We start from the raw sequence: 25,365 nt of genomic DNA, 5'->3' as shown, positions 1-25,365 counted from the left end.
GGAAAACTTTTTTTTTTTTTTTCCCCTGAACAAGAGAGATTATATTATTAATGAGTCAGGGATAACGAAAAAATGTAAACACAACAGAAACAAGGCAAAACAAAAAACTTGAAGACATCACTGAATTCTAATAAATCATCTGAGATCAGTGGGTTGCAGTAGCACATCTGAGATGAAAGCGTTATGAAGAATGTAAAATTCTAAGACCAAAATAGCTAAATACAACTTGGTATAACTTTCCTATTTATGACATAAAAAGTTTCCATTGAAATTCACATGATAAATTCATTAAGATAAGAACATTTTCAGCTTACCTGTACAGTGGTCATCACTCCTATAGCAATGAATGTCTTTCTCCTCTTTTTTCTGCTCTTCCTCCTTCTCTTGTTTCTGCTGCCCAGACTGATACTCAAAAGCTTTTCTAATCACAGGCTTCAAGTCATCATCTTCCCCATCCATCTCACAGGTAGGCTCCAGCTGTGGCATGGGACGTTCTTCATCTGAGTTATCAAAGGGCTCATTCAACACCTCTGTAGTTTCAGAAATAGTCTCTGTTGTAACACTGCTATTAATCCTTCTGCGTTTACGACCTCTTTTCTTTTTCAGTAGGAAAGGTCTCTGAAAAACAATTCCACAAGTATAACTCTTCCTACATCCTGTGTTTCATTGACTCAATGCACTAATAAGTGAGTTCACATCAATCAATTTACTCACTCAAAAAAAGCTTATATTGCATCAACTTCAAACACAGACAGAATCTACCAGTAAAAGTCTGAAGGGTAAACGGTTAAAATAGGTACATGGACACAAATCTTTCTGTTGGTGAAAAATCAAGACTAGAAATTTCTTTATATAGCAGTGATTTCTACCTTCTATTTTTGTTAAATAACATTCACAGCAGTTCTGTGTAAACTATATTTACAATTTTTTCCTCTGTAAATTTAGAATTCCCCAGCAACATTCACAAATATCAGACAAATTTTCCTTTTAAATTTCTAGCTTCTGCTATTTTAGAAATAAATACTTAGATTTAAAAAAAAATTAAAAGCAAAATAAAAAGCACCTGAAGCTTTCTATTGATCTTAGCAGTGTGCTAAAGAATCATACAGCCAGCTGCTATAAAAAAAAAAAAACAATTGTCCAACTGTTTTTATTTCTGTTGTTGTGCTTTTAAATTTCTCAGAGTTTCTTTGAACTTTTTCTAAAATTCCCTAATTCTCAGAGATGCTTAAATACATGTGCTAAGGGAAATGCTTTAAAATTTGGGGGTACATAATTCAGTAATTTAAACAACTCAAAGTTAAATCTCCTGGAAAAGAGAAGAATATGGGTTTAACTGCATTCTTATTTGAAAAATAAAGTACTCCCTTTACAGACTTCCAATATTAATGAATTATAAAAATACAAACACTACGAGCTGGAGTCCATCTTAGTAAGAAAAAAGAAAAAAACGTTACAATATTGAACCAATTCCAATCCCAAACAGCAGAGGGCAGTCACTAGTTTAAAAATCAACATGAAATTGTGATTTTCGGTGGCACCTATGTCTCTACATGAGAAAGATTTCTAAGACAAAGGAAAAAAAAACAAAAGAGAGAGATTTGGGTGGTGGAGGAAAAAAATAAAGAGAGGAAGCACTCAGAGCTGTAATTATACAGAAAAGAACAGTCTAATAAATACTTGTAAACAAAACAGGTTTTTATTGTGATCACAATGACTTGATTGAAATCAGAACTGAATGACTTTAATCAGATCACTCAAGTAACGCACCTTTCTTTTTATGGCCAGCGACTGTGGCTTTGTCAGCCGGGGAGGCGAACTCTGCTGACTGTCATCCCCGCCATCCTCCTCACTGCTCTCCTTAGATTGCTCTGTGGACTGCCCTCGTTCCCCCACCACTGCCACATTTTCTGGAGATCGCAAATATTTATTTTTAGATTGTACTTTTGCAGGTGATTGCCTACTGTTAGATCTTGTGGAGAATATTTCTTGCTCTTCCTTTTCCCAGCAGCTAGCTTGCTCCATCAGACGCTCAGCCTGAAGGGTTGAGGGTTAAAATAATGGGTCACTAAAACAGCATTTACTTAGCCATATCCTTTACATTGTGCTAAAGAGTTACCATAAGTCAACCCTGATTAGCACTGCTGGCTAACCTAGCAACAACATTTCAGCTGAATCATCTAGTAGCTCCTTTACAACAGTCAGGATAACAAACCAAAGAAGATTGCATTTCATGGGATATTTAGCACTATTAATGATGCAGCGAATTGATTTAAGTCCTTTAGCACTACATTACATGCCCACTGACATGGATCACTTTGAGCAAGTTCATAACAAAGAATCGATTGACATTGCAGCCCCTGAGCTCTGCACCAAATTTGATCTGATTACATGCTCCTCAACTACCTCAGGAGTGATAAATACAACTTCACGACAACTGCTTCAGGTTTAAAGTTTTCATATTCATCCCTCCAAATTTACTGCATCTTACTAGGCAGCTTCCAAAAAATGCACAATACAATAATACCAGTGTCCTCCATCATTAAACAAAGGTGAAAAATACAAGTATAATTTATTTAAGGCAGCCTGCTGTTAATATTAGGGATTGATGATATCAAAAGAAAATTCAGAAAAAAAAGTTGCTGCGATTACCTCCTTTTCTGCTTCTCTCTCTTCTTCAGAAACTGCAGCATTAGAAACTAAAAGAGGAGTCCATCTCAAGCTTTCAGGATCTACTTCATTAATACGTGGGTTTGCTTTCAGTTTCTCCATATGACTTGAAATCAGCTTTTCTCTTCTAATAATCACAAATCTACAATCCAATAAATAGTATTTGATTTTAGAAAGTTATCATCTAAAACAATGTTCCTACAGTTTAAGTCCTTTTACACAATAACCTGTGAAAATAGATGGGTAAAGAACAAGACCTCAAACTACAAATATCATCTGACATAAACAGATAACACACACTGCTGACTGTTATGAGGAAGTGCAGAAATCACAGATCATGAAGGGAAAGCTCAATGCTAAACATTACTAGAATAGAGAGGAAAGTTAAGTTGTTACAGTCAGTCTAAATCCATGCAATAGGTTTAGTGACCCTTCAGTCAATCTGGCAGAGCAGTTTCCACTTTTAATATGACATACAAATAAAACCAGAAAACACTGGGGATCATGAAGTAAAGAGTAAAGAAGATCTTAATACTGCAACTGAATATGGCAGCTAACTGGACAAGAAAGCAATTTATGAACACAGGTCTTCTAACAAAACAAGAACGTACCTCATTTCTTTGTTGATGCAGTAGAAAACAATTTCCTAAGTATTACAAAATGAAGTAGCATACCAAATGTAGGCATAATAGCAGTATGCTAGCTAGTACGTGAGCTAATACCCCACCAAAAAACTGTTTGTTCTTGTTTTCATTTTTTTTTTAAGTAAGGATTTCAAGCAGATAAAGTGACATCATTACTTTTCACTTCTTAAGGCATTCTTTCAATGCCTTAAAAAAATCCAAGTGAAACCTTCTTGCAAAATATGACAAACCTCTACTTTACTACACACAAGAAAAATGAATTAAATGTAGGACATTCATAAGGAGCCATACCTGATTCCCAAGGCAAGTGTCTGCACAGGAATCTCAAACATTTATTTTATTTTCCTGGCTCAGACACTGACCTTGTGGACAACTTTCAACAGGTCAGTTTACATCCCTGTCTAAGCTTTACTACCTCTGAAAGAAAATTATCCAACATCATTTATATAACATTTTGAATTCTGCAGATGAAAAAACATTACTTTCTGACTGGGTGTCAGTATTCAGAGCCCACAGTAATTTGCAACAGGGTGCAAGCTTCATACGAGTAATTAACACATTATCTCTCAAAATGCACTTGTCCCATCAGGTTGTCTGCAAATAAGAGCTCCAAAAAATAAAGATTTTAATGGAATGAAAAGTTACATAATGAAAGTTAAAAAGAAAAACAATGCAAAATCATGTGGCATTTAAAACAGCAATCAAGATCAGTAAGAAAGATGTTCACAAAATAGGAACTCACCTTCCCAGTGCATTAACATTCAATACTGATTATTATAACAATAAATAGAAACTCTTAAAAAAAAAAAAAAGAAAGAAAGAAAAAATAATTCCCAGTACCTTGGGCAGGATTTCATGTAGGGTTGACCCAATCCCACGACTTATGTGAAATTCAGTAATGGCCGAAAATAGGGGGTTTGAAAAGAGATGCTGCCACCCACAAACTGAAATCTTTCCCCCTTGGTGGTATTCAAAGCAAAATAATTGCAAAGCAAGAGTCATGAATTGTACTTACAGATGATGATACTGAATGAAACTAAATTCTTCACCAAATATGTTTCAAGCTGGCCACACCCTTCTAACAACCATAAACATGTAAGAGGATCTGAAAACCACCATTCGGTTAGGGAAAAGAAGTCTTTATGAAGGATCTCGTTAAAAAAAAAAAACAGCCTTACTGACTTCTTCAGTAAGGTGGATATAATTCATTTTAAAGTCAGAATTTAACAGAGTCATTTGTTATATCAAGTGTACGCAGAGTAAGTAAATGTTTTGTCTCAGCATTTTAAAAATTTATATAAGATTCACTGACCTATCTTCTCTTTTATCTATCATGCTATGCTGCTGCAGAGTTGTGGCAATATCATGTGGACACATTCCAGTAGCTCGACTCATTCCTTTGATACTGATTTGCTTTTCATGGTGGCAGTTAAGATATTCTAATATTACACTTTTCCAGTAAGCCAAATAAGAGAGACGACCCAGATCAGATAATGGCTTTTCAGGGGATCCTGCTTGACCCTCCCTTCTAGAAAGTAAATAGCCTAGAATAAAAAGAAATAAAACACATTAGTGAGAGAACAAAGAGCTCAGCATAACTGATCACTTTATTGGTAGCTCTTGCAATTAAGGAAATCCTATCCACAGAAGATTTTTTTTTCATAATTACAGCTATATTAAAAAGATTAATTTCTTCTAAGAGATTCAGATAATACATCATGAAAATCAAACAAATCAACAAGCCAACAAGTTTCTGCAGGTCTTGTCATACACGTTCGCATTTAGAACTACAGCTGTCTGGCCTTTTGAGAAACTTTTACACAACTGATGCCAAGAATTTTCAGAAGAATCTCAAGAGGAACTGTCATGCGTAACACCACTTAAGCTCGTTTCCTTCATGAAGCCCCAAATGACAGAAGTTTTTGATTAAGCAGTTAGTTATTACATTTGAGGTGACATATAATTTACAAGCTGAATTACCAGAATTACTAGAAGAAAGTAATAAAAAAAAAAATCTCCCTCCTCAACTCACATTCAAGAACATTCACATAATTCCAGTTGGCAATCTTTGAGACTAACTGATCAGCTTTTTTTTTTACAAAGATTGCTTTAAGACGTATCTACCACATCCATGCCACGTGTGCTGAGCAAATCCTCATGACTTCTTCCTCACAAAGTTTCTCATAACCAGCTTAGCTAAAAATTTAAACACCTGAGCTGAGCTGTTTCCATGTTTTGCTATATGTTCCACTATATACAAATTGTACACACACATATAAATTAAGTATAAAATGCACACATACACACATGCATTTTTACTAAGCCTTAAACAATGGTTGTAATGTTTTTGGGGGGACAACACACAAGGATTTGGAAAACATATGCACTGGCCTCCACAGTGTAACGTGCAGTTTGCATTAAAATGTTTAAACAGAAAAGCAAACATACTACTACCTTCCAAGTGATCAGCAACAACACAGATAATGTAAAGTTCTGTAAAGTAGCATCACCTTCATATCCATTAGTATGATATACGATGCCAGAGTTTCCAAGAGGAACGCCACTCCACATCCACCTACTTCTAACGTGGCACATAGATGGCTACATAAAGCCTGCCTACATCTGCAAGGTATCACTGGAAACTCAGTAAGTAAATTTTTTCTGTCTTACAGAATAAACGCTACCATGGAAAGGCGGTTTTTCTAGCTTAAGAAAAGGAAGGCCGTTTTGAACATCTGAAGTTGTGGCACATTAAAACTTCGTAGTCAGATGATGCATCTTAGTATTGCATGCAACTTACTGATAGGAACTTAGACATTCAAAAGAGGAGACTGCATCTTGACTAGTATAAAGAGGAAGAACTCTTCTTCTATTTCCAAATGCACAAAAAAAGACTTAGACTGTATGTATTGTCCATTTTGCATAATTTCAGACAAAGCCCTATTTGTATCAATTTTGTATCAGCTAGTTTATGACATATAAAATCAAGTTCTGTACTAAGATGTCAATTCCTGTAGAAAAATCTGCAGTGGTACAAGAAGTGACAAGAGTTTCAATACAGAAAAAAAAGGAGAATCTGGATTTTAAGACAATTCCATAATGAGAACTTACAGTTGACCTCAAGTAACTGTACAATTTAAACTATCAACTTAATATTCAAAAAAACTCAGATACAGCAAGTGTCTGTAAGCTTCCTCAACTTCCATTTTGCTCATAAATGAAATTTTTGCAATTACAACTCCTTGGTAAACATCTTAGAAGACTTCAAAAGAAACCACTACGAAGAGTTTGGTAATATTAATTAAATGACTGCAAATAGTTTTAGTACCTTACTAGCATATCCTTGCGTATCAGTTCCTTCCAGTGGTTGAGGACTCTGAGTGGTCTCATAGGCCACTCTCACTGAGAGTTCACAGTGGTCATTTCAACATTCTCATTCTATACTGAAATATTAAAACTTCAAGGGAACAGTAATAACAATATTTTTCTCCTACCTTTCTACAGTATAACTTATGCTTAATCAAGATGCTCACATTCTATAGTATCAGGACCATAGATATGAGCTAACAGTCTTAGTTGCATGTAAGAAGCGCTGAATAAAAGTCTCTTTTATAAGATTCTGTGATTTGAATGATATCTATTAAATTAAACTTACCAAAGAAATGCCAAATAATTGATCTAAGTTGTAGGCAAATTTAAAAAAAAAAAAAGATCTTGATAGCTTGTGTATCTATCCTGAAGCATCTGAAATGAGTACAATATGCCCCTGTTAAACATATACCCCCAGTGTCATTATGGCTACCTAACCTTAATAATGGAAAGCCTCAATGTGAAAACCTGAAGGAACTCTCAAACTATAACCCCTGATTTGAGACTATGAACAATGGCAACAGTTAGAGGACAAAATATAGCTCTTCCCCATCCCCAAGAGTAAAACTGTATGTTACAAAAAGATAACAACTTAAAAAATTTAAGACCTAACCTTGGAGAACAAAGAGCTGTCTATCTCATCATCTGAGCATAGAAATGATGCTACTGCAAATTTAAAAAGACAAAATACCATTAATGATTTTTATTTCTTGTCTATTTCCAGCTTTCAGAGTGAAGCAAGATGCCACATGCCATTAGAGCCTTTTAATTTCTGTCATGCAAACCTCTGCTGAGTCACTAAGATTTTATCTTCCTCAACATTTTAAACAATTACAAGAAAATCAAGCTGAGAAAGGGAAAATTAGCGCAGGATGCAGATATTTTATGCCTTCATCACAAATGTAGGAGATTTAAAGTCAGACGTTAAAACATACAAATGAAGAAATTAACTTGAGTAGTTATCTTGTACTTTCAATCTGCAGCATTTTTAGTATGTAACTCCCCTGAAATAATTAGCTGCAGCAGAGTTCATGACACGCTTATATAAAAACAGTAACATTAATACAACTGTGCATGCCTCTGAAAACCTTAGTCATCTACTGTTTCTTTCATTATACTCTGTTTGGTTTCTTGAAACGAATAAAACTGAGAGATTAAAGGTTCAGTTGGCAATTCCATGCTCTGACAACAGAAAAAAAGTAGCCAACAGAAAAAAAGAAAAAACAACCACAGGACAGACTAAAATATGCAGCCATCTTGTGAAAGTCATAAACAATTAGCTTCAATTTGTCTGAACAAAAAGAACCCACCAGATCTGTTTCAGCTCCTTGCTTCTTGACACCTCCTCAGAGCTTGCTAAGATTTGTTAAGTATGAATGCTTCTGCAAACAGCAGAGTCCATTCTTCCTCTCCATACACTGCGTTTACCTACACGTTTACTAGTACTGTTCTTTACTGCACTTTCTACTAATTTGCACAGTACTGATGTGAGGTGAACTGACTAATATCTCGCTAACTCAAAACTTGGGGTCACATCATCGCCCTTTCAGTCCTATGGCACTGAAGTATGCAGCTTTAGGTGCACTTCAATTTTATTAATTTATATCAACTTTATACATGGGTAGATAGTGATAGGACAAGGGGGAATCATTTTAAACTAAAAGAAGGGAGACTTAGATTAGATGTCAGGGGGATGCTTTTTACTGAGAGATTGGTGAGGTGCTGGAACAGGCTGCCCAGAGAGGTTGTGGACATACCATCCCTGGAGGTGTTCAAGGTCAGGCTGGATGCAATCCTGGGCAGACTGATCTAGTGGGTTCGCAACTCTGACCATGGCATGGGAGTTTGAACTAGATGAACTTTAAGATCCCCTCCAACCTAAGCCATTCAACGATTCTGTGATCTAGCTTAAAAAAACAAACAAACATGTACTTGGACATACATTATTGAAATATGCACTTGTGTGTGCAAGAGAAGAGCAACACCATACAGTGGTTCAGTTACACAAAGAAGTAGTTGAATTGTGGTATACATAATGCCCAGGAGTGAATGAACACTTTGTAAGCGGTTTCCTACTCATCTGAGAAGCAAGAGAACATAGCTAATAAAAAGGTTTTAAAGAAGCATTTTTGACGCAACTATTTACTATATCTGTTTTTAGACAATCTTATACCCTGGATAAATTCTACAAAGGCTGCATTTTATAGTAAATACAAAGATTACCTTGTTAAGCTTAACAGTAACAATAGTCTATTAAATAGCACCCACACTTCAGAGAAAAAAGTATTGTGGCAGGATAGGTTTTAAGGAGGTAAAATGCAGGTCTACATATGACTTGTAAAGTACACATATTAGTCTTCTTTTTATACAAGTATCACAAGATGTTCTGCAATTTCCAACAGGCAATAAAGTGTGTACTTTATTGAAAATTCAGCATGCAACCAGAAAATAATCCACCCAGGGCATCCTGGGGCAGTATTTCAATGCATTCTACTTGAGAAGATGCCACTAGCTGAATCTGTTATCATTTCTTGTGTTCTACTAATAGTGTGCTCCCTAACTGAGCATTTGACAGATCAACCTCACTATGTGTTCCATACACAGTGAGGGAAGGAGCATGACACACAGAATGTTTAGGCGTTTTTGGTTTTCCCCTACGTTTTTCCCACCACAAAACCTACCATCCATAAGGGCAAAGTCAACTGACAGCAACTAACTATTGTGATGTCATCTAAATAATCACAAAACACCACAATAGCAAAAGAGCCTACTTCATTTCTCAGTAGTTTTAAGCTACTTCTCCAGTCTTGTTTATTCACATGGGGTTGTTCACATGGCAAGAGTTCTTTTCATATGTTCAAGGGAAAGGTAATAAAATTACTGAAAAACACATTTATTTTTTAAACAAAGTCTTTAGCAGAAACATATAGAATCAGCAAAAATGCGTCTGAATGGCAAATAGAGTAGTGAATCTCCTTCTGTGCCTGGACAAGTACTTAAAAATTGTTGTTTAGTAGCTTATTACGAACTTGGCGGGTACAACATCTTTATTCTATTCCTTCTGTACTTTTTAGACTATCACATCTTCCACGTTTCCTCATGAAATGGCTTGATTGCCATCATGTTATCTTGCTTCAGAGAGGAAGATTTCTATTGTGAATCTTTACTTCATTTACATGGAAGAAAAAAACTCTACACCTTTTGCAGTGTAAAGGATCAAAATTTAATAGAAATATCATAGTATATAATTGCAAAAGCATTAACTTAATTGCTCGCATATTCAAGTACTCAAAAACACACATCACATCTGCATAATATTGCAATCATTTTTAAACCCACAACAAGTCAAATGGTATTCTTGCAATATGTAATGACTGAGAATCTGCAAGTGGAATAAACCATCTGAAGCAAGACCCAAATTCAAACTTGTTAACTTTAGCTTTCAAGAGTAAGTCTCTTTTGCTACACTAATTTGTCTTACAGCAAAACAAGAAAACCAAATGAAATGCTTCCACGCTTTCTTAAACCTTGTGTGCATAGAGAGCCATTTTAAAAACAAGTTTTAACTCATGAACAGTAATTACATAGCTAAGAACAACCATGAGGGCGTCAGCTCTCATACAATCATAAAACAGCTACTGAGCTGCTACAGCATAGAGCATGTCTTAAAGTAAATTTTCACGAGCTTCAGTTTGCCTAAGAAATGTGTCACTTGTAAGTACTGATATTCAGCAGTTGAGTTGTAAATGGCAAAACAAAGATGGAAACACCATCAACACGTTCTCCAGTCATTCACTAAGGCCACTTCACTCCATTTTGAACAGCTATACAGAACTACTGTCAGTGCACAACTAAACTCTGCATTACCCTCATGGAACTATTCAGCGGTACTAATAGCAGAACATCACACATTCTATTAATAGGCTTGAAGAGAGCTGCCAGCATAGACTATCACATCACGAAGTACAGTTCAAAGTATACCTGCACAGCACAGCACACAAATGGCAGCCTGCTGGCAGCACTTCACATCCAGTCTTTTAAAACTTCATTTGCCAAGAAAGTTCTCCTACTGCAAGCTAATCTAATGCTAACAGAACTTTCAAAGGACAGCATATACTCGTAAAGAGAATTTTTTCAGAACTAGAAACACTTAGCACTTGTTGCATTACTTACGCCAAGTCATGTTTTAACATCTCTGTAATACAGTGACACAAATCCATTTATTTCATTCGTTGTTGTAGTTGTCTTGACTGGTTTTTTTTTGTTTGTTTGTTTGTTTTTAAGATGTATGAAACACTTGCATATTTCAGTCACTGACAATGCTCCCCAGTTGCCATGATTTGTCAAAGAAGATTGCCCTTATGTAATCAGCACTGTTCAACATCTACTTAGGTATTTTTGTTAATATTTGCATCAGAAAAAAATACATATTTGTGAAAATCTATCCCAAACTGTTTGCCTTTCTACGTTCTGAGTTCTCCCCAGTCTCTCAAAGGGCCAGACCCCACAAATGAATTACCAGACTCACACAGAGTTGAGCATTTTCCATTTAACTTTGTTTTGTTTGAAACATAACCAAGTAAAATAAGTCCCTTAATATGGAAAGGAAGAACTTGTAAGTTTTCATGCAATGTTGTGTCAAACCAGAGATCTGAAAGAAAAGTGTAACTCTGTTTATAATATACCAGTATCTAAAATGAAGATTCCCCTCAAAACAGCATTTGAAGTTATCCTAAGAGACTTCCTTTTGTCTTACAGAAACCAAATAATTGGTTTTAAATTTACATGAAGTTGAGGACAGGTTCAAAAGGATAACTGGAAAAATCATAACAGATGGGACAGTTCAATGCAGTTAGGTCAGCTCAGCATTCCTAGTACAGAGGTGTGACCATGAGTAGAAGGCAGAAATGGGTGAGGTGAAAGTGTGAGCTTATTAAGACTTCAGATCACTAAAACTGTAACTCACGTTACCATTTTTTTCCATAACTATTCTGTGTGCTTCTGGACGGTTCTTATCTATGTCAATGGAAGGTCAAGGATAGAGGACCTTAAATAGGTGTCAGTACGCTCTTTGAAAGTGCTTTTAAGGCAGCTTCAAAGGACCCCAACCCCAAGATCCACACAAACATTACAAGAAAAAAAAAAAAAGGCTAGTTGTAACTTGAGACGCTCAGATCAGTGAACAACCTGCTATATTCTCTTTTCTTCTTTGTGTGGTTGAAGAAAAGCTTTCTTCATAAACAGAGTAAGCCAAAGATTCTCTCATTATTGTTACAAGAAATAATGCCAGCTCTCATTCCTTTCCATATCCCCAAGTAAACTCTACACAGGGGGCCCAAAACCTTTAGTTCCTTTACAGAAAGCTTCACAGAAGAGGTTAGGGCTAAACAAATTCCCTTCGTGAAGTGAAGGAAAGGTAAAGATGACTGCATTGGAGTCAGACCAACAAAAGGCATCCTTTGAGCAAACTAATTGGCTAACACTTATTTTATCTGAGCCAGATGCCAGTAAACCCCTTGAGTCAAGGTTCTGTGTATGAAGTGGACTACTTACAAGAGGGGTGAAAGCAGGAACAATGGAAAAGAAACTGAAGTACCCTTAAAAGCAAGACTTGCATGCACAGGGGGCATCAGTCCTGACCATCAATCTGATGAAGAAATTTGTCAGTGAGTTAAGCAGTTTATAAGATAATTAACACGGCCAGAATGCTCTCAGCTTTAAACACAATGTTTTATTAAATCATTAAATCATTTACATTTACACCTATAAATTATCTAATAAGTGATACCAAACAGTAACTAGTTTCTGCAACTGTAAAACAAATTTCTTTTAAAAACTGCCATTACCTTCATAAATACCATTAAAGAAATAACACAAGCTGGCTCATTAGAAAATTCTGTATGTTTGCCATCATATAAGATCTACATACTCATATAATAAGATTTCAACTGACAAGACAGGAAGATGGAGGCTATGCCTAACCTAACAAGTAAACTGAACATATCCATAACCTTTCCATGGCCTTGAGGCCAAAAAAACAGATAGCAACCATACCTTTCATCTACAACTCACCAGAAGAGAGCAAATATTAACCTAGCTGTTAACGTTGCAAAGCCCACGATCTCCTCCTATCATTCTTTTACTCCTAACTGCAAGAGAGAGCTTTGTAATACTAAAGAGCATGAACAAAAAAAAGAAACGGGGGGTCAGCACTGAAAAGCTAAAAGACACCTTGATAAAGAAACACATCACTGCAAATACTGTATTTGCTAAGCAAACTGGTCATGACAACAACACTCTGTAAAGTAAAAGATAACTGCATTTTTGTCTTACATGGGCTGGAAATCATCACTACTGTTCATTTGTCCTACTAGCACATCTTGTAAAGCAAGAAATTAACCAAGTAAGATTTCAAAAAAAGAACCAACAGGTGAAGGAGGTTGTTACAGAAAAACACAATGATATTTTAGTCAGTAGATACAGACATTGCATGATAAAAAAAAGCATGCATTATCTACCAAATGAAAAGATCCATCTATAAGAGTACACGTCAAAAAGCTAAGTTCAAGACATGGCAATTTGCTACACATCTACTGTTACTCAAAACAGAAGTAAGCAAGCAAAAAAGTCATTTCTTTACAAGCAAGTAGAACTGCCTGGTAAGTGATGGCATGAGCAAAGGAAGACATCTGTTAAGAAAGCCACAAGGTTATCTCATTGAGGTGAGACATGTTCCTGTGATGCTAGAGGTGCCTCAATAACAGAGCAACAGGCTATACATCTAAAACAAACACCTGCTTTGTCCATTGACTTGCTGCAGTAGAACAGCTGTATGCAGTCAAAAAGTAAAAAGATTTTTGACCATTGAAGATGCACTACTTCATTAAAATCTGTTTTCAATCATCAATCTCAGGCAGATGGCTTCTCCTGTTAACTCATGCCCTATAAGCACAGCTTTGTCCCACAAACATTTGTTTTCATAGTTACTATGTTTCACCTTGCCTTTTAGGTATTTTAAATTCCAGCTGAAATAAAGATGTTCTTCAGTTAGAACACTCTCAGCTTTTTTATGTGAAGTGGCATGCCCGATTTCTTTTGCAGCTCTGAAAAATGCGCAGTGTCTTGAAGCTATATAAAAGTAATGCCAAGAAATCCCAAGAGGATGATTTTCTTGGAATAATCTTAGGTCAACAAAGCTTGATTCAAAATCCATCTTTATTCCCCCCTCATCTAAATCTCAGCTCGACAGAATGTTCCTTATTAGCTATTTAGGAGAGGCCACATTCATGCCTTGAGGTCAGCAACATAATCAATTGTCAAGAAAAGAACATAAAATAAGCAGCAGCATTCAAGCTCCCTCACAAATTCACAGCTCCTACAGACTTTCAGCTCCTTCTTAATGGAAAATGAGGGAAAAAGGCAGATAGTTCTGCCTTTCATTGGGCCACAATATATCTGTAAAAAAAAATGAACAAAAACAACCATAAGACTGATGCAGCGCTCTGTATTGCGATACACAAGCAAGTTGGTAATTTAAAGAAAAAAAAGAAAGATTCAATATTGGTCATCATAGGAAATAGCAGACACGTCTTTTTTATTCAAATCGTTACATCAGTGGTGGTGATTTCTTACGTGTAGTCTGAGTATACGGTTTTGCAGAGAAGCCCATAAGAAAAAAAACAATCCTGTTCCTCTCTACCTTCAACCTCTCCTTCTCTCTCTGTGTTGTTGCTTGCCATACCCTCAACAGTACTGAAACTGTTCAGGATTGTGATATGTGAAAGGGAACATCAAACTGCTCGCGGTTATAAGATATATGATTCCACTCCATTCCCCGTCTATGTTCAAATCACAGAGTATAGCAAAGCGTAACTGTATACGGTTGTTTTTTTTTTTTCCCCAAGGTAGATTTATTTATAGATTGCATTCCTGCTGTATTTCAATATTTGTTACAGAGAGCTGTAAAATACCTTAACATCAAATTTTGGAAAGGAATACTGACATTTGTCTAGGAAAGGAGTTTACCCACCCTATTTTTTCAAACATTATTTCTACTTCATATCCATATTTCATTAAATAATTACAAATAACGAAATCCCATTTTTTTGTTTTTGTTTGTTCGTTTGTTTTTTCCCCAAGTGTTTTCTCCAAATATTACTTTTGGCCAGTGCACTACTTCCTGTGACCAGGTCAAGGGGTTTAGACTATCAATTCTATATAGACATATATAAAAAGAGTAGATCCAACCACTCAAAGCCCACAGGAGCTTGTAACTAGCTCTAAGCAGCACACAGGCCTTAGAAGTGGTTCCCAGCAGGTCCATCAGCATATCAGAACTGAAATACCATACGTATGGATATGTCTCATCCTATCTCCAATAATAGTCATGCTCTGTTACAGAATCCACCTCAACTTTTTTTTCTGCTTTCCAGAAGTCAATTTATAATTAAGTATAAACAACATAAACTTATTTAATTCAAGGCCTTGTTTCCAACTGAACACCGAGTTTTCTATCAGTTACGCCCTCAACCCGGTACTGTAAGATAAGCCTATGTAGCTTACGTACGTTACAAACACCACTGGCTAGGGATATACAGCGACCATATGTGAACAGATCATAATGCAGAATAAAACTACACCTCTTTTTTTTTTTTTTTACTTCTGCTTTCCTTTACCCATTTAAAGGTCCTGTTATAGCCTGGCATAGTTTATTGTGTGTAAGTACACTCAAAAGAAGAAACAACACCATTTCCACGCTGCGGCAACTTTTCTATTTTGTCTCATTCCGGTTTCCTACTAAAAAATAAAAGCCCATTAGGAAAAGATTCTTTTTTTTCTTTTTTTTTTTTTGTCCTATTAGTAGCCTATTACTATCCTCTAATTTTCAATGAAAGTGTATAGGATCAGTAAGTGATCTGGGTTTAACAAGCATCTTTAAGGACATCTGTCCTTCCTCTTCGCTCCATTTTAGCCCATAATATTTTCTTGATTCAGTATTTACATTAAAAAAGCCCCCAAGCCATTGTACATTCACAAATGATTGTAGGAATTCACAGTGGAGAAGACAGGACTAGAATAGAGATCAAAGAAACAGGCTGTAGGTTCCAGATCTACAGCTAAGTTCTTCAAAGCTGTAAATGACAAATGAACCCACCACCACAACAAATCTCATACACAGGCTTTTGCTTAGCCACCTCCTAGTGAGAAGCAGTATAGCCTAATGAATGTTGACATAAATCTAAGCGGCTTTGAGCCAAAGAGCAGACCTCTCCCTCACAGTTAACAATTTATAAACAAGAGTTACGGTACCAGCCTCTTTTATGAGTTGCTCTGATGCTCACTCGTGAAAAGCATTTAAGAAAAAGACATAATTACTTTCTTTACAAGTTTATTTTCTCTTTATTTGTTGCACCTCATTTTTGTTCCTCTCCTCCTCTGGAAATGTACCTTCCTTAGTGACATATATCAACTGTTGCACAAGTGCTGCTACTGTTGGTACTCTGTTGCTTCTGCAAATGATGACTTCAGATTCACTCAACTATTTGAATGGAACAAGAACAAAACTTCTTGATCAAGAGATACCAGATGTAGGGAAACGAGCAAACAAGGACATTAATGGAGTCACTTTTCTTATACCAGAACAGAACTCCTCAAGTCATATAAAATCTGTAGAGTGGTTTTTGTTGTTAATTTTTCTTCTCTTCCATCACCAGGCTTGAATCAGCCTTTTCCTGTCATAGATTCCTTACAGATAACTGAGCCGTATCTCCAAGAACAGAAGTGGTAGTTTGAGCTAATGAAAAAAAAATACTTCATTTGAAGGTAATACAGCTGCATGCAGTAAGTGGTACAAAAAGTACAGAAAAATGAAACAGAAAACACACAAAAGAAAGAATCCAAACAGAATCCCAGCACCATTTAAACAGGTTTCTTCTGTCATGCAAAAATAATCACTTCACAAAGAACAAATAAACAAAATGAAAAGAAGGAATTCTGATGGGGAAGAAGAAACTGGTACAAATCAGCTGGACCAGAAACACCCTCAAGATAAATAACAAAAGACTATCATGGACTTTGCTCCTGGGCATTGAACCCAGTCACTACCATGATGCAAACAAACTGGCAATGTGCTAACCAGCACAGTTGGACAGGTTTAACCTTGTATTGTTGCACGCATTTTTTTTTCTTCTCCAACTGCTCCTGAACTAAATGCATTGGGACCTCTAGCATGGAATTTGTCATCTAGCAAGCAGAGTTAAGAGACTATCACGAGATGAGTTTGGTGAAGAAGCACCCATTCAAAGATTGCATTAAACTTACAGAAAAAAAGTCCATTAAACAACTATGAAATACTGTAATATTCCATTCTAGCAATATAGAATGCTTTGTGTTAGATATGGAAAATAAAGAAATAGTAAGATTTTTTGGTATTGAAGCTAAAGGTATAGAAGCAACAAGCATATGAAGGATTTTAGACTGTTGAGGTCTCAGGACAATTAAGTAAAGAAAAATCACCTTGAAAGGAGAAACTGCTAAAGTATAAAAAAAATGTACACGGAGAGGTGCAGCCACAAGACAGGAGCTTCAGTGCCTGCACCATCAGAACTAGAATGGTAATACAGGCTGAACTGCTGCAAGACAAAGACTCACCTATATATACATTAATTCCCATGATAGGAACAATAGCTATGTGCTCTCATACGTGGATACAAAGTGAAAAAGAAATCCAGATTGGGATCTTATACAACAAAAGCCTGCTGTTTGGTTTACTTATGGATCAACTTAAGTTCTGGGCAAGTAGACTCTAGCTTAATTTACAGCATGTACAAAAAATTCATGCAGAATTCCATACAATATTTTCCCTCAGGTGGAACACTGCAATTATAATTCGGTCAGCCTTACAGAAAACAAAAAAGAATAAATGGAAACAAAATAAGTTTGGCAACAATTACTGCCCTGTAAAGAAGACATGAAGGTATTAAATATAACGAGTAAATTAAGGTTCCTTATTTCAAAAATTAGGCTGTTAGAAGAGAACACTTAATAAAGCACACTCAGTGTAAAAAAAATGAAGACTTCATGAAAACGATAATGTCTTCAAATGAGACATGCTTCTAGAAAGAATGAAACAGGTTAAACTGATTTTATCTTACAGTAAAAAGAGTATCAAGTCTACAGTATTACAAATCAATAGTTTAACTACTTGAAGAATTCCGCTGTTTTTTTTTCTGGTTTTATTTGATTCTAACAGCCCAGCAAGTTTCTATCACAGGCAAAACAACTTCCCTTCAAGCAGAAAGGTCTTGTCATGCTTTAAAAACAGAACACATATAAATGTATATATTGTATTTAAAAAAACAAATTTATATTAAAATGGCCAATTACATATAGAAAGCTACACATGAAATTTTGCTGAAGGCAATCAGGTTAGACAACTCAGTTATTTTACAGCATATTTTCTTTCCACAGTGTACTCTTTTAAATTGTTTTTTTCCCCTGCGAGATGTGACAGACAGACCTTAAAAAAGCTTTATGCTTGTGTCTACAGAGTAAAAAAAAAAAAACAACAGCATTATCAGTTTCTATTTGAAATACAGATTAGTTAAAATGTAGTTAGCAAAAAAATTAGCGAAGTTGAAAAACTGGGAGGCAGACAACAAGTACCTGCTTCTTTTTGCAAAACAGAATCATTGATTTTCCCTCGCAAGTAACAGGAAGACCACACTGACTCATCTGTAGATGAGATTAGTTGAAGACAAAAGAAAGCATCACAAACTGAACAAATTCATTTCACTTACCAAAAAAAGATAATTTTGTACCACAAACTACATTTTCAGCAGACTGCTGACAAAGCAGAAGCTGTGTAGTGGCTTAAGGCTGTGCTCTTCCCAGCCTTTCCAACTGTCAAATGTCTAGATACATACAAAATAACGTGAGCAGTCAACTGCCTGCACAAAGTGTTTGAGATCTTTCCCTTTGTGGTTTGTAAATATCATTTTCTGAACATTAATTACTCAACAGTTAGTTGTTTTTTTATTCAGTCCACAAACAGTTTTAGTCACTATTATTAAAAGAGTCAACAAGCTTCAGTGACTCTTCACAGAACTCAAAATTAGAGCAGTTAGATGTGTTACATGCATGATAAATGGAGATTTAACATTCAGAGCACAACATTTATCTTCTGGTAAATTTATGAAAATATGACAGTCTAGATAAGGTTACTAGATAAGGAAAAGGCAATTTTTAAACTATTTTAAACGCGATTTGTGTAGATTTCAAGTGATAACTGGGCTTCAGCCATATCCCAAATTCTCAGTCTTGTTAGATTATTTGCAGTAGACTAGAATTGGGCAGGAAGGGCAAAGCACAAAAGACAGTAGTCAGACATCAGTTACAAAACAAGAGATGGAAGTACAAATAAAATCCCAGGGGAAAAAAAAATTAAATTGATTTTTGGGTGATTTTTATTTTGGTGGAGATATATTTTGGGCTGACTAATCTGGATGAAGCTATGGCTTCCCCATTTAATGATATTTAGCCTCCATCCTGCAAAAGGATACAAATACAACAGGAGAAAACAAGATTTGCATCCTTTTTACACCCAGGAAGAAACAGCCACTAGCAGTTCTCTAATGTATGTCTCATTTATTTTGGACCTCATTCTCACTAGAGAGTCAAATTTCCTCAGTCACCTTTCAGTTCTTCATTCTGTAGGAAACAGGAACAGTCTGATTTCCAGTCTTTTAAGGGAGCCCCTTGTCTAGAAAAGGAATGGAAGGCACTGTGGAGAAGTGCTGAAGGACTGACTGCTTGCTCACATATCTCATATCAGTCTCTTAGCCACAGCAGAAGCTAATACTGTTCTCTGGCCTGTGCCCAGCAGGTATTCAGCTGTAGCTTGTACCTGTGATACGATCACGTCTGCAAAGAGGAAAGGCATAAAGATAGCACCACAAAGGTTCAAGCTAATAGTACCATTATGTGACGCTGCAAATCACCACAGGAACGCAATTCAAATAATCTGATGTGCCTTCAGGTTTTACAGGAGGGTAGGGGCAACAGAACACACTACCAATTTTTACAGATGAAGTAGCACATGGCACAACAACATAAAAATCAAAGATCCAGTGACTCAGCATATTCAAATACAGACCTTTTGTGGAACCCACAGGTTTCTTCTTCATAGCTGTACCATCAGTTTTGTAGCTATAAACCTCTAGTGCTGTGTCAGCACTCAAGCAGAGAATTGTTTGTTGAAGGTGGTTTTGTTTTTTATTTTTATTTTTGGAAAAATATCACAGTAAAAAAAAATCAAAAAGCCTGAAAGTACTTACCAGTTTTGCTTAGTATCCCTATCTATTTAGCAAGAAGAGGTAAGGGTCGATTTCTAAGTAACAAGCTTAAATACATGCTTTGCAGTTCCAGAATACATGGCATTTCTCACTGTCTTTCCTAAAATGGTACAGAATGCACACAATAGAACAGATGCTGTGTTCCACACCAGTGATGGCTGCATTTCAATGGTGGGTTAAGTGGTCCAAGACCAGCCTAACTCACAAGGGTACAGTGAAGACTGTTTAAAAAGCCATGGAATTAAGAAACATACTAAGTATCTTTATTAACACTAGCATAATCAAGCTAGGTAGCATACTTAAGACCCAGAACTTGAAAACAATAGAAATTATTTCCTTTGTCCTGCTGCTATATTGCAATGTATTTTTATTTCCACTTTACTGTTTTTGCACACACCTTCTGGGCAGGAATCCTATTTTCTTAATTTTTTCTGTTGTCACACAATCCTACAGTGTCTAAAAAATCCTAAGTAGTGGTGAAAACTAGATTCACCATTTCTCTCACCACATACAGTATACATCATCCTCCCTTTAAATCACAATAGAAAGCTGCAATCAGTAGCACTGAGGACATTTAGCTGAGAAGTTTCCTTAGACAATTATGTTTAGAGTTTCACTGCAGCTTTAAGATTTGAGGGATAACAAATCTATACTTCAACAACTGTTCCTCAAGCTTTCAAACAGGTCAAAAAACACAGCAAAACAAAGCTGCAAGAATGCCTATGAACACCTAAACTACTTTGTAACAATTTCCACTAAGAAATGATGTATTTTAAGACAAAAATCAAAACACATTCCTTCTATGTAGCAATTCTTCAGCTGAAACAGTTTTTTTAGCTAAAGAACATGAAAATCAGAAATATTAAAATGTAGAAAATGACTTGGACTAACATCTTCTTAAGCTTTAATCACAAATAATTACCTCTTCGACTAATGAGCAAGGCAAAATGGAAAGTAATTTAGACAATTCATTCAGGGTAATAGCTTTGTGAGCTAATATTACTGCTGAGAGATCCATTCTCAATCTCCTGGAGTACAATAAAAGAGCAGCAGTAAGTTTTCACTTCAGGGAGCTTTCCTATCCTATGCAAATATAAACACAAATCGCGTTATTTATTGATAAAAACAACAAAGGAAGTTAAATAAAGTTTTACATATTACAGTTTCTTGTAACAATCAACAGCTCCCTGGATCACAAATGTAAATAAAACACTTCACTTACTGAAATCAATGAGAAACCTTCCAAATCCTTGCCTTTGGTATTGGGGCATGATCATTATGCAGGAGACATTGTACTTCTGCTGGCAAAGCTTTTCCTGAGGGAAGGAGAAACAGATCAAGTATGTCAAAGCAATGCTGAAGTGGGCAATTGCCTGCACCTGCCACTATCCTTTCAAAATATCCCAATAAGGTGAACAGATGCTTGAGGTCAGTACCAAGTCGAGAAATTCAATGTTAATATTTAATTATAAGAAGGAAGTATCAATCAAACATACCCTTCAAAATATTTATTTTTACTAGTTAGCTACTCAGCACCTTGAAAATTAGATACATTGACTAAACAGCATAATGAAGGTTAAACGCAGTAAAGGAGGAGGATGGGGAAGAGGAAAATACTTTCATGCTTCACTGACCTCTCTCTCAAGGATATAAAAGGGGAAAATAATATCCATATGCAAGGTGAAGTTGTATTTCCCTCCAATGACTACACTAACTGATTGCTGGTTTCCATCTTTTTGTTGTCTTGAATGAAAAGTGGCAAGGAGAACACCCTATTATCCATGGAACCAAGTTGTACTAACTTTTTCAGAGCTAAAAGCTTCTCACCTGAACCCAAATGAAGGCAGAATGCTCAAAATTCAAAGCTCCTTCAGACAAAATGAAGTTACATGACATTAAAACAATGCATGCAAGTATTCCACTGACTGCTAAACACAGTGGAAGGAAGAATTATAACCAAGAAGCTGTTCTAACAATATAGTTTTTAGGTTTTACGTTCTTTAGACTTTATTGATGAAAAGGAAGAGCCTTAAATCCTTGTTACCTTTAAGAGACTACAGAGAAAACAAGAAATCGGCACTTAGTAGCTTTGAGGAAGACCAAATCAACTAAAGATAATGAGATAGAAGAAGTCAGGGCAAGCACACAGGTAGCTCAAGATACCACCTATTATTTCAGCCTCCACATAAGATGACACCACATCAGTGATGACGCCGATAGGACCACATTCCAGCATGTTTCTTTCCAAACATTTCTTCAGGTGTGAAATTAGATACAAATGCCTTATTTTGGAGGGTATTTTATTTTCTACGGTAAAATTAACCTGGAAGTATTATTTTCTCTGGACAAGCTTACAAACTGTTCAGGATCCTAAGCTCTCAAGACCACTGATAGTATGAAGTACACATCCTGTCAATACATTTGGAAGAAATATACAGGGAAGAAAAGGAGCATCACTTTTCCCAGCAGGAACACACGTACAAACACACACTTTAAAAAAGAGGGGGCATATGCAAATAATTTCAGTGCTAAAGAGGAATTCAAGATGGCAAAGTTTTGTCTTAAATTATGGTAGCAAAAACATTTGCGGTCACCAAAACCAATGAATAGACAAGGGTAGAGCAGGAGAACAAAATGCATTCTTGCTGAATGGCTGAAGAAATATCAGGAGAGATTCATCTGGACACCTGCAGTATCTAAGACTACTAGGAAATATTTGCCAGTATCAGAGTTGACTTGTTTGGATGTCACAAGAATGTACAGCTGCCATAAGAGAGTGCAAATTGTGCCTACAAACTGTGACTTCAATCAACAAGGCCCACATTTCAAAAGACAGCGGAACATCCCAACAGATCACCATGCAGCATGCAAGAACTCTGACACAATTTTTAGACTTCTTCAAAAAAAAAACCAAACTCAAATCTACTCATAAAGAAAGGAAATAATACGCTGAGGGAGGTGGTGATTCTAGAGACAAGAAGTACAGATTTTCTAACTATATACCACCTAATCAAATTTCTTACAGACAAATTGACAATTAGATGCTTTTCTTTTTGCAGGCATATCTGATTATCTTTCACCGCTACTTTTGTTACCATTTGTCAAGACAGTCCACAGAAATACTATTTTTGTCTATAGCAGCAAATAGTGCTTTAAAATTCAAAGTGATGTCACAAGAAAAGACATCTACTCTAAAGAAGATATCCACCATCTAGTCAGGCCTTGTGTTCATATGTTCTGTGTGCTAAGAAGCTGTATTAGATTGGACTCTACACAAGAGAGAAACAAAGACAAACACAGCTGGACATTCATGTCTAACTAGGCGAGCTGAACTGCTAGCAACAAAGCCATGAAAACACATGGAAATCAACATAATTCCAAACATCCAGCACTTTCTTAAGTAAGACTTAGTAGACAATGGCAAATCTGATAGGGGAAAAAGAAGATTTAATTTCCAACTGTACAAGTACAAACCACAACACATTCTGTAAAAAATGTACATGGCTGAATGTACATACAACTTCTCAGTTTGCATCAGCGTTTGAGAAAAGGCAGAACTAGTACATCTGAGACCAATCACATTCCATTTCAGATTTACAGAGAGGATTTTAAGTTTCTGAATCAATTTCTTCTTTGCTGTTGACACAATATTAAGGATAGTGAGAAATTACAGACGTTTAAAAATACAAATTTTTATTTTACCTTAGAGAAATATCCAACTAAATGGCATCCTTTCTCATCATTTTTTGTAAGAACATAGAAGAGGAATGGTTCAACATCATAATACAAGGTTTTGTGGTCCAGAAAGAGCTTAGCTAACAAACAAAGATTCTGACAATAAATTTTGCTCACGTTTCCATCAACCTAGAAAGCAAGACAGACGCAGTTACTTCCAAAGCCATCAACACATTACAACAAAATTGCTTCTTGAATCACTCATGTGCTAGGAGGAAACATGAAAAAGATTACCATTACAGGAGAAAAAAAAATTAAGGAGAGATGTCCCCACTTCTTGTTAAATAAGAAAATTCCAGCTAGGTCTGATTACTTTGCATGTATAAATATCATCTCAGGATCTGGCTTTATTAAACAAAGTTACTTCACTTTTTAACTGTTTGAGTCAGACTTCTCTCTTTAACTTACTCCCAGGAACTGAGTGAACAAGACTGGCAGACAACAAAAGTGCAGTATTAAAAACTACACTGAACTGTGATTTGCTAAAAGGCTACGGTGTCCAACATGCACACAAAAATAAAAAACAGTGAAGTGCATTATGCTGAATCGCTAAGCCATTAGGCCAATGAACGGGCTGCCAATTTGTTATCAATCATAGCCATGTTTTGGATAAATTAAACAAGGCAAAAACTCTATGCTAGACTAAAACCCTATTGAGCATGAGAAGTAAATTTTGAGACTAAGTACTACAATTAGTCTAGGTATGTTATGAGTGTAAAGAGTCAAGCTGTGATGCAGACAGCTATAGAAAAGCCAGACATACATACAGATTTCCTAGATCAATTAGTTACTCCCTGAAAGGGAAGGTTCAAAGGCAACAGTCTTTTTGAAATAATGTTAATGGAAATGTTTGCTTGTACTGATGTTCTTTGATAAAGTCACTATTTATATTTCATTCACAGAGACAGCCAAATGGTATGCACACAGTACTAAAAAAGAAACCACATTTTATTCTGTTTCTAGTAAGGAACCTAGTTACACATGAGTAAATCTCAACCTTTTGTATATATTTCAAAGTTATTTCTGTAACATACTTGTGTCATCTGAATTAAAAAGAAAAAAATGTCAACACATTTAATATACAGCTACAACTAATGAAGGCATTAGAATAGACTTGCATATAGCACTAGATAATATTATCAGCTAGATTAAGCTCTCATACAACTCACTCCATTATCCAAAGGTTTTCTTTTTTTTTTTTCTTTCACCCTTCTTTTCACTCTTAGTAGCAAGTGTGCAAATTGAAGGAGAAGATCAAATAAAAATCATCAGTGGGTAAGCCACAAGTTTGAAAACCCAATTATATAAGCTATCTTTTCCAGCAAGAACATTTGTAAGGAAAAGTAAAAGTAATCCTTAAATTCCAGGCAACTACAGTTTGTTCATCAGCTTTAAATGTAAATAGGAAGAAAAACAAAACTGAAACTTCAAAATGAAGCATGTATCAAAGTTTCTTGGCTACAACATAGTAGCAAACTATGTCAAAGCCTTCTCTCAAATCTGTCAAAGTCATGCTCTTAGCAGAGGTACCTAAGTCTTAAATGCCAAACTCATTTATCTCTCTCTAGAAAATGTAGAGCACAAAGGGAATCAGA

General features: G+C 35.9%; 1 protein-coding gene across 10 annotated transcripts in view; it reads right to left on the bottom strand.

The window, feature by feature from the left end:
• Positions 1-25,365, bottom strand: part of KAT6B (lysine acetyltransferase 6B) — a 101,964-nt gene that overhangs the window by 4,962 nt on the left and 71,637 nt on the right. For all 10 annotated transcript variants that reach the window (XM_021398242.1, XM_021398241.1, XM_021398240.1 and 7 more), the window contains exons 11-16: positions 23,738-23,899; positions 21,258-21,351; positions 4,627-4,858; positions 2,653-2,812; positions 1,771-2,037; positions 315-618 (exon numbers count right to left, since the gene is read on the bottom strand). In XM_021398242.1, the coding sequence (XP_021253917.1) occupies positions 315-618; positions 1,771-2,037; positions 2,653-2,812; positions 4,627-4,858; positions 21,258-21,351; positions 23,738-23,899 (1,219 nt within the window). The remainder of the gene's footprint in view (positions 1-314; positions 619-1,770; positions 2,038-2,652; positions 2,813-4,626; positions 4,859-21,257; positions 21,352-23,737; positions 23,900-25,365) is intronic.

The sequence above is a fragment of the Numida meleagris genome, chromosome 5 (genome assembly GCF_002078875.1).
Source record: "Numida meleagris isolate 19003 breed g44 Domestic line chromosome 5, NumMel1.0, whole genome shotgun sequence".
NCBI lineage: Eukaryota > Metazoa > Chordata > Aves > Galliformes > Numididae > Numida > Numida meleagris.
The sequence above is the reverse complement of the archived record's forward strand: the minus strand, read 5'-3'. Positions and strand labels throughout refer to the sequence as shown.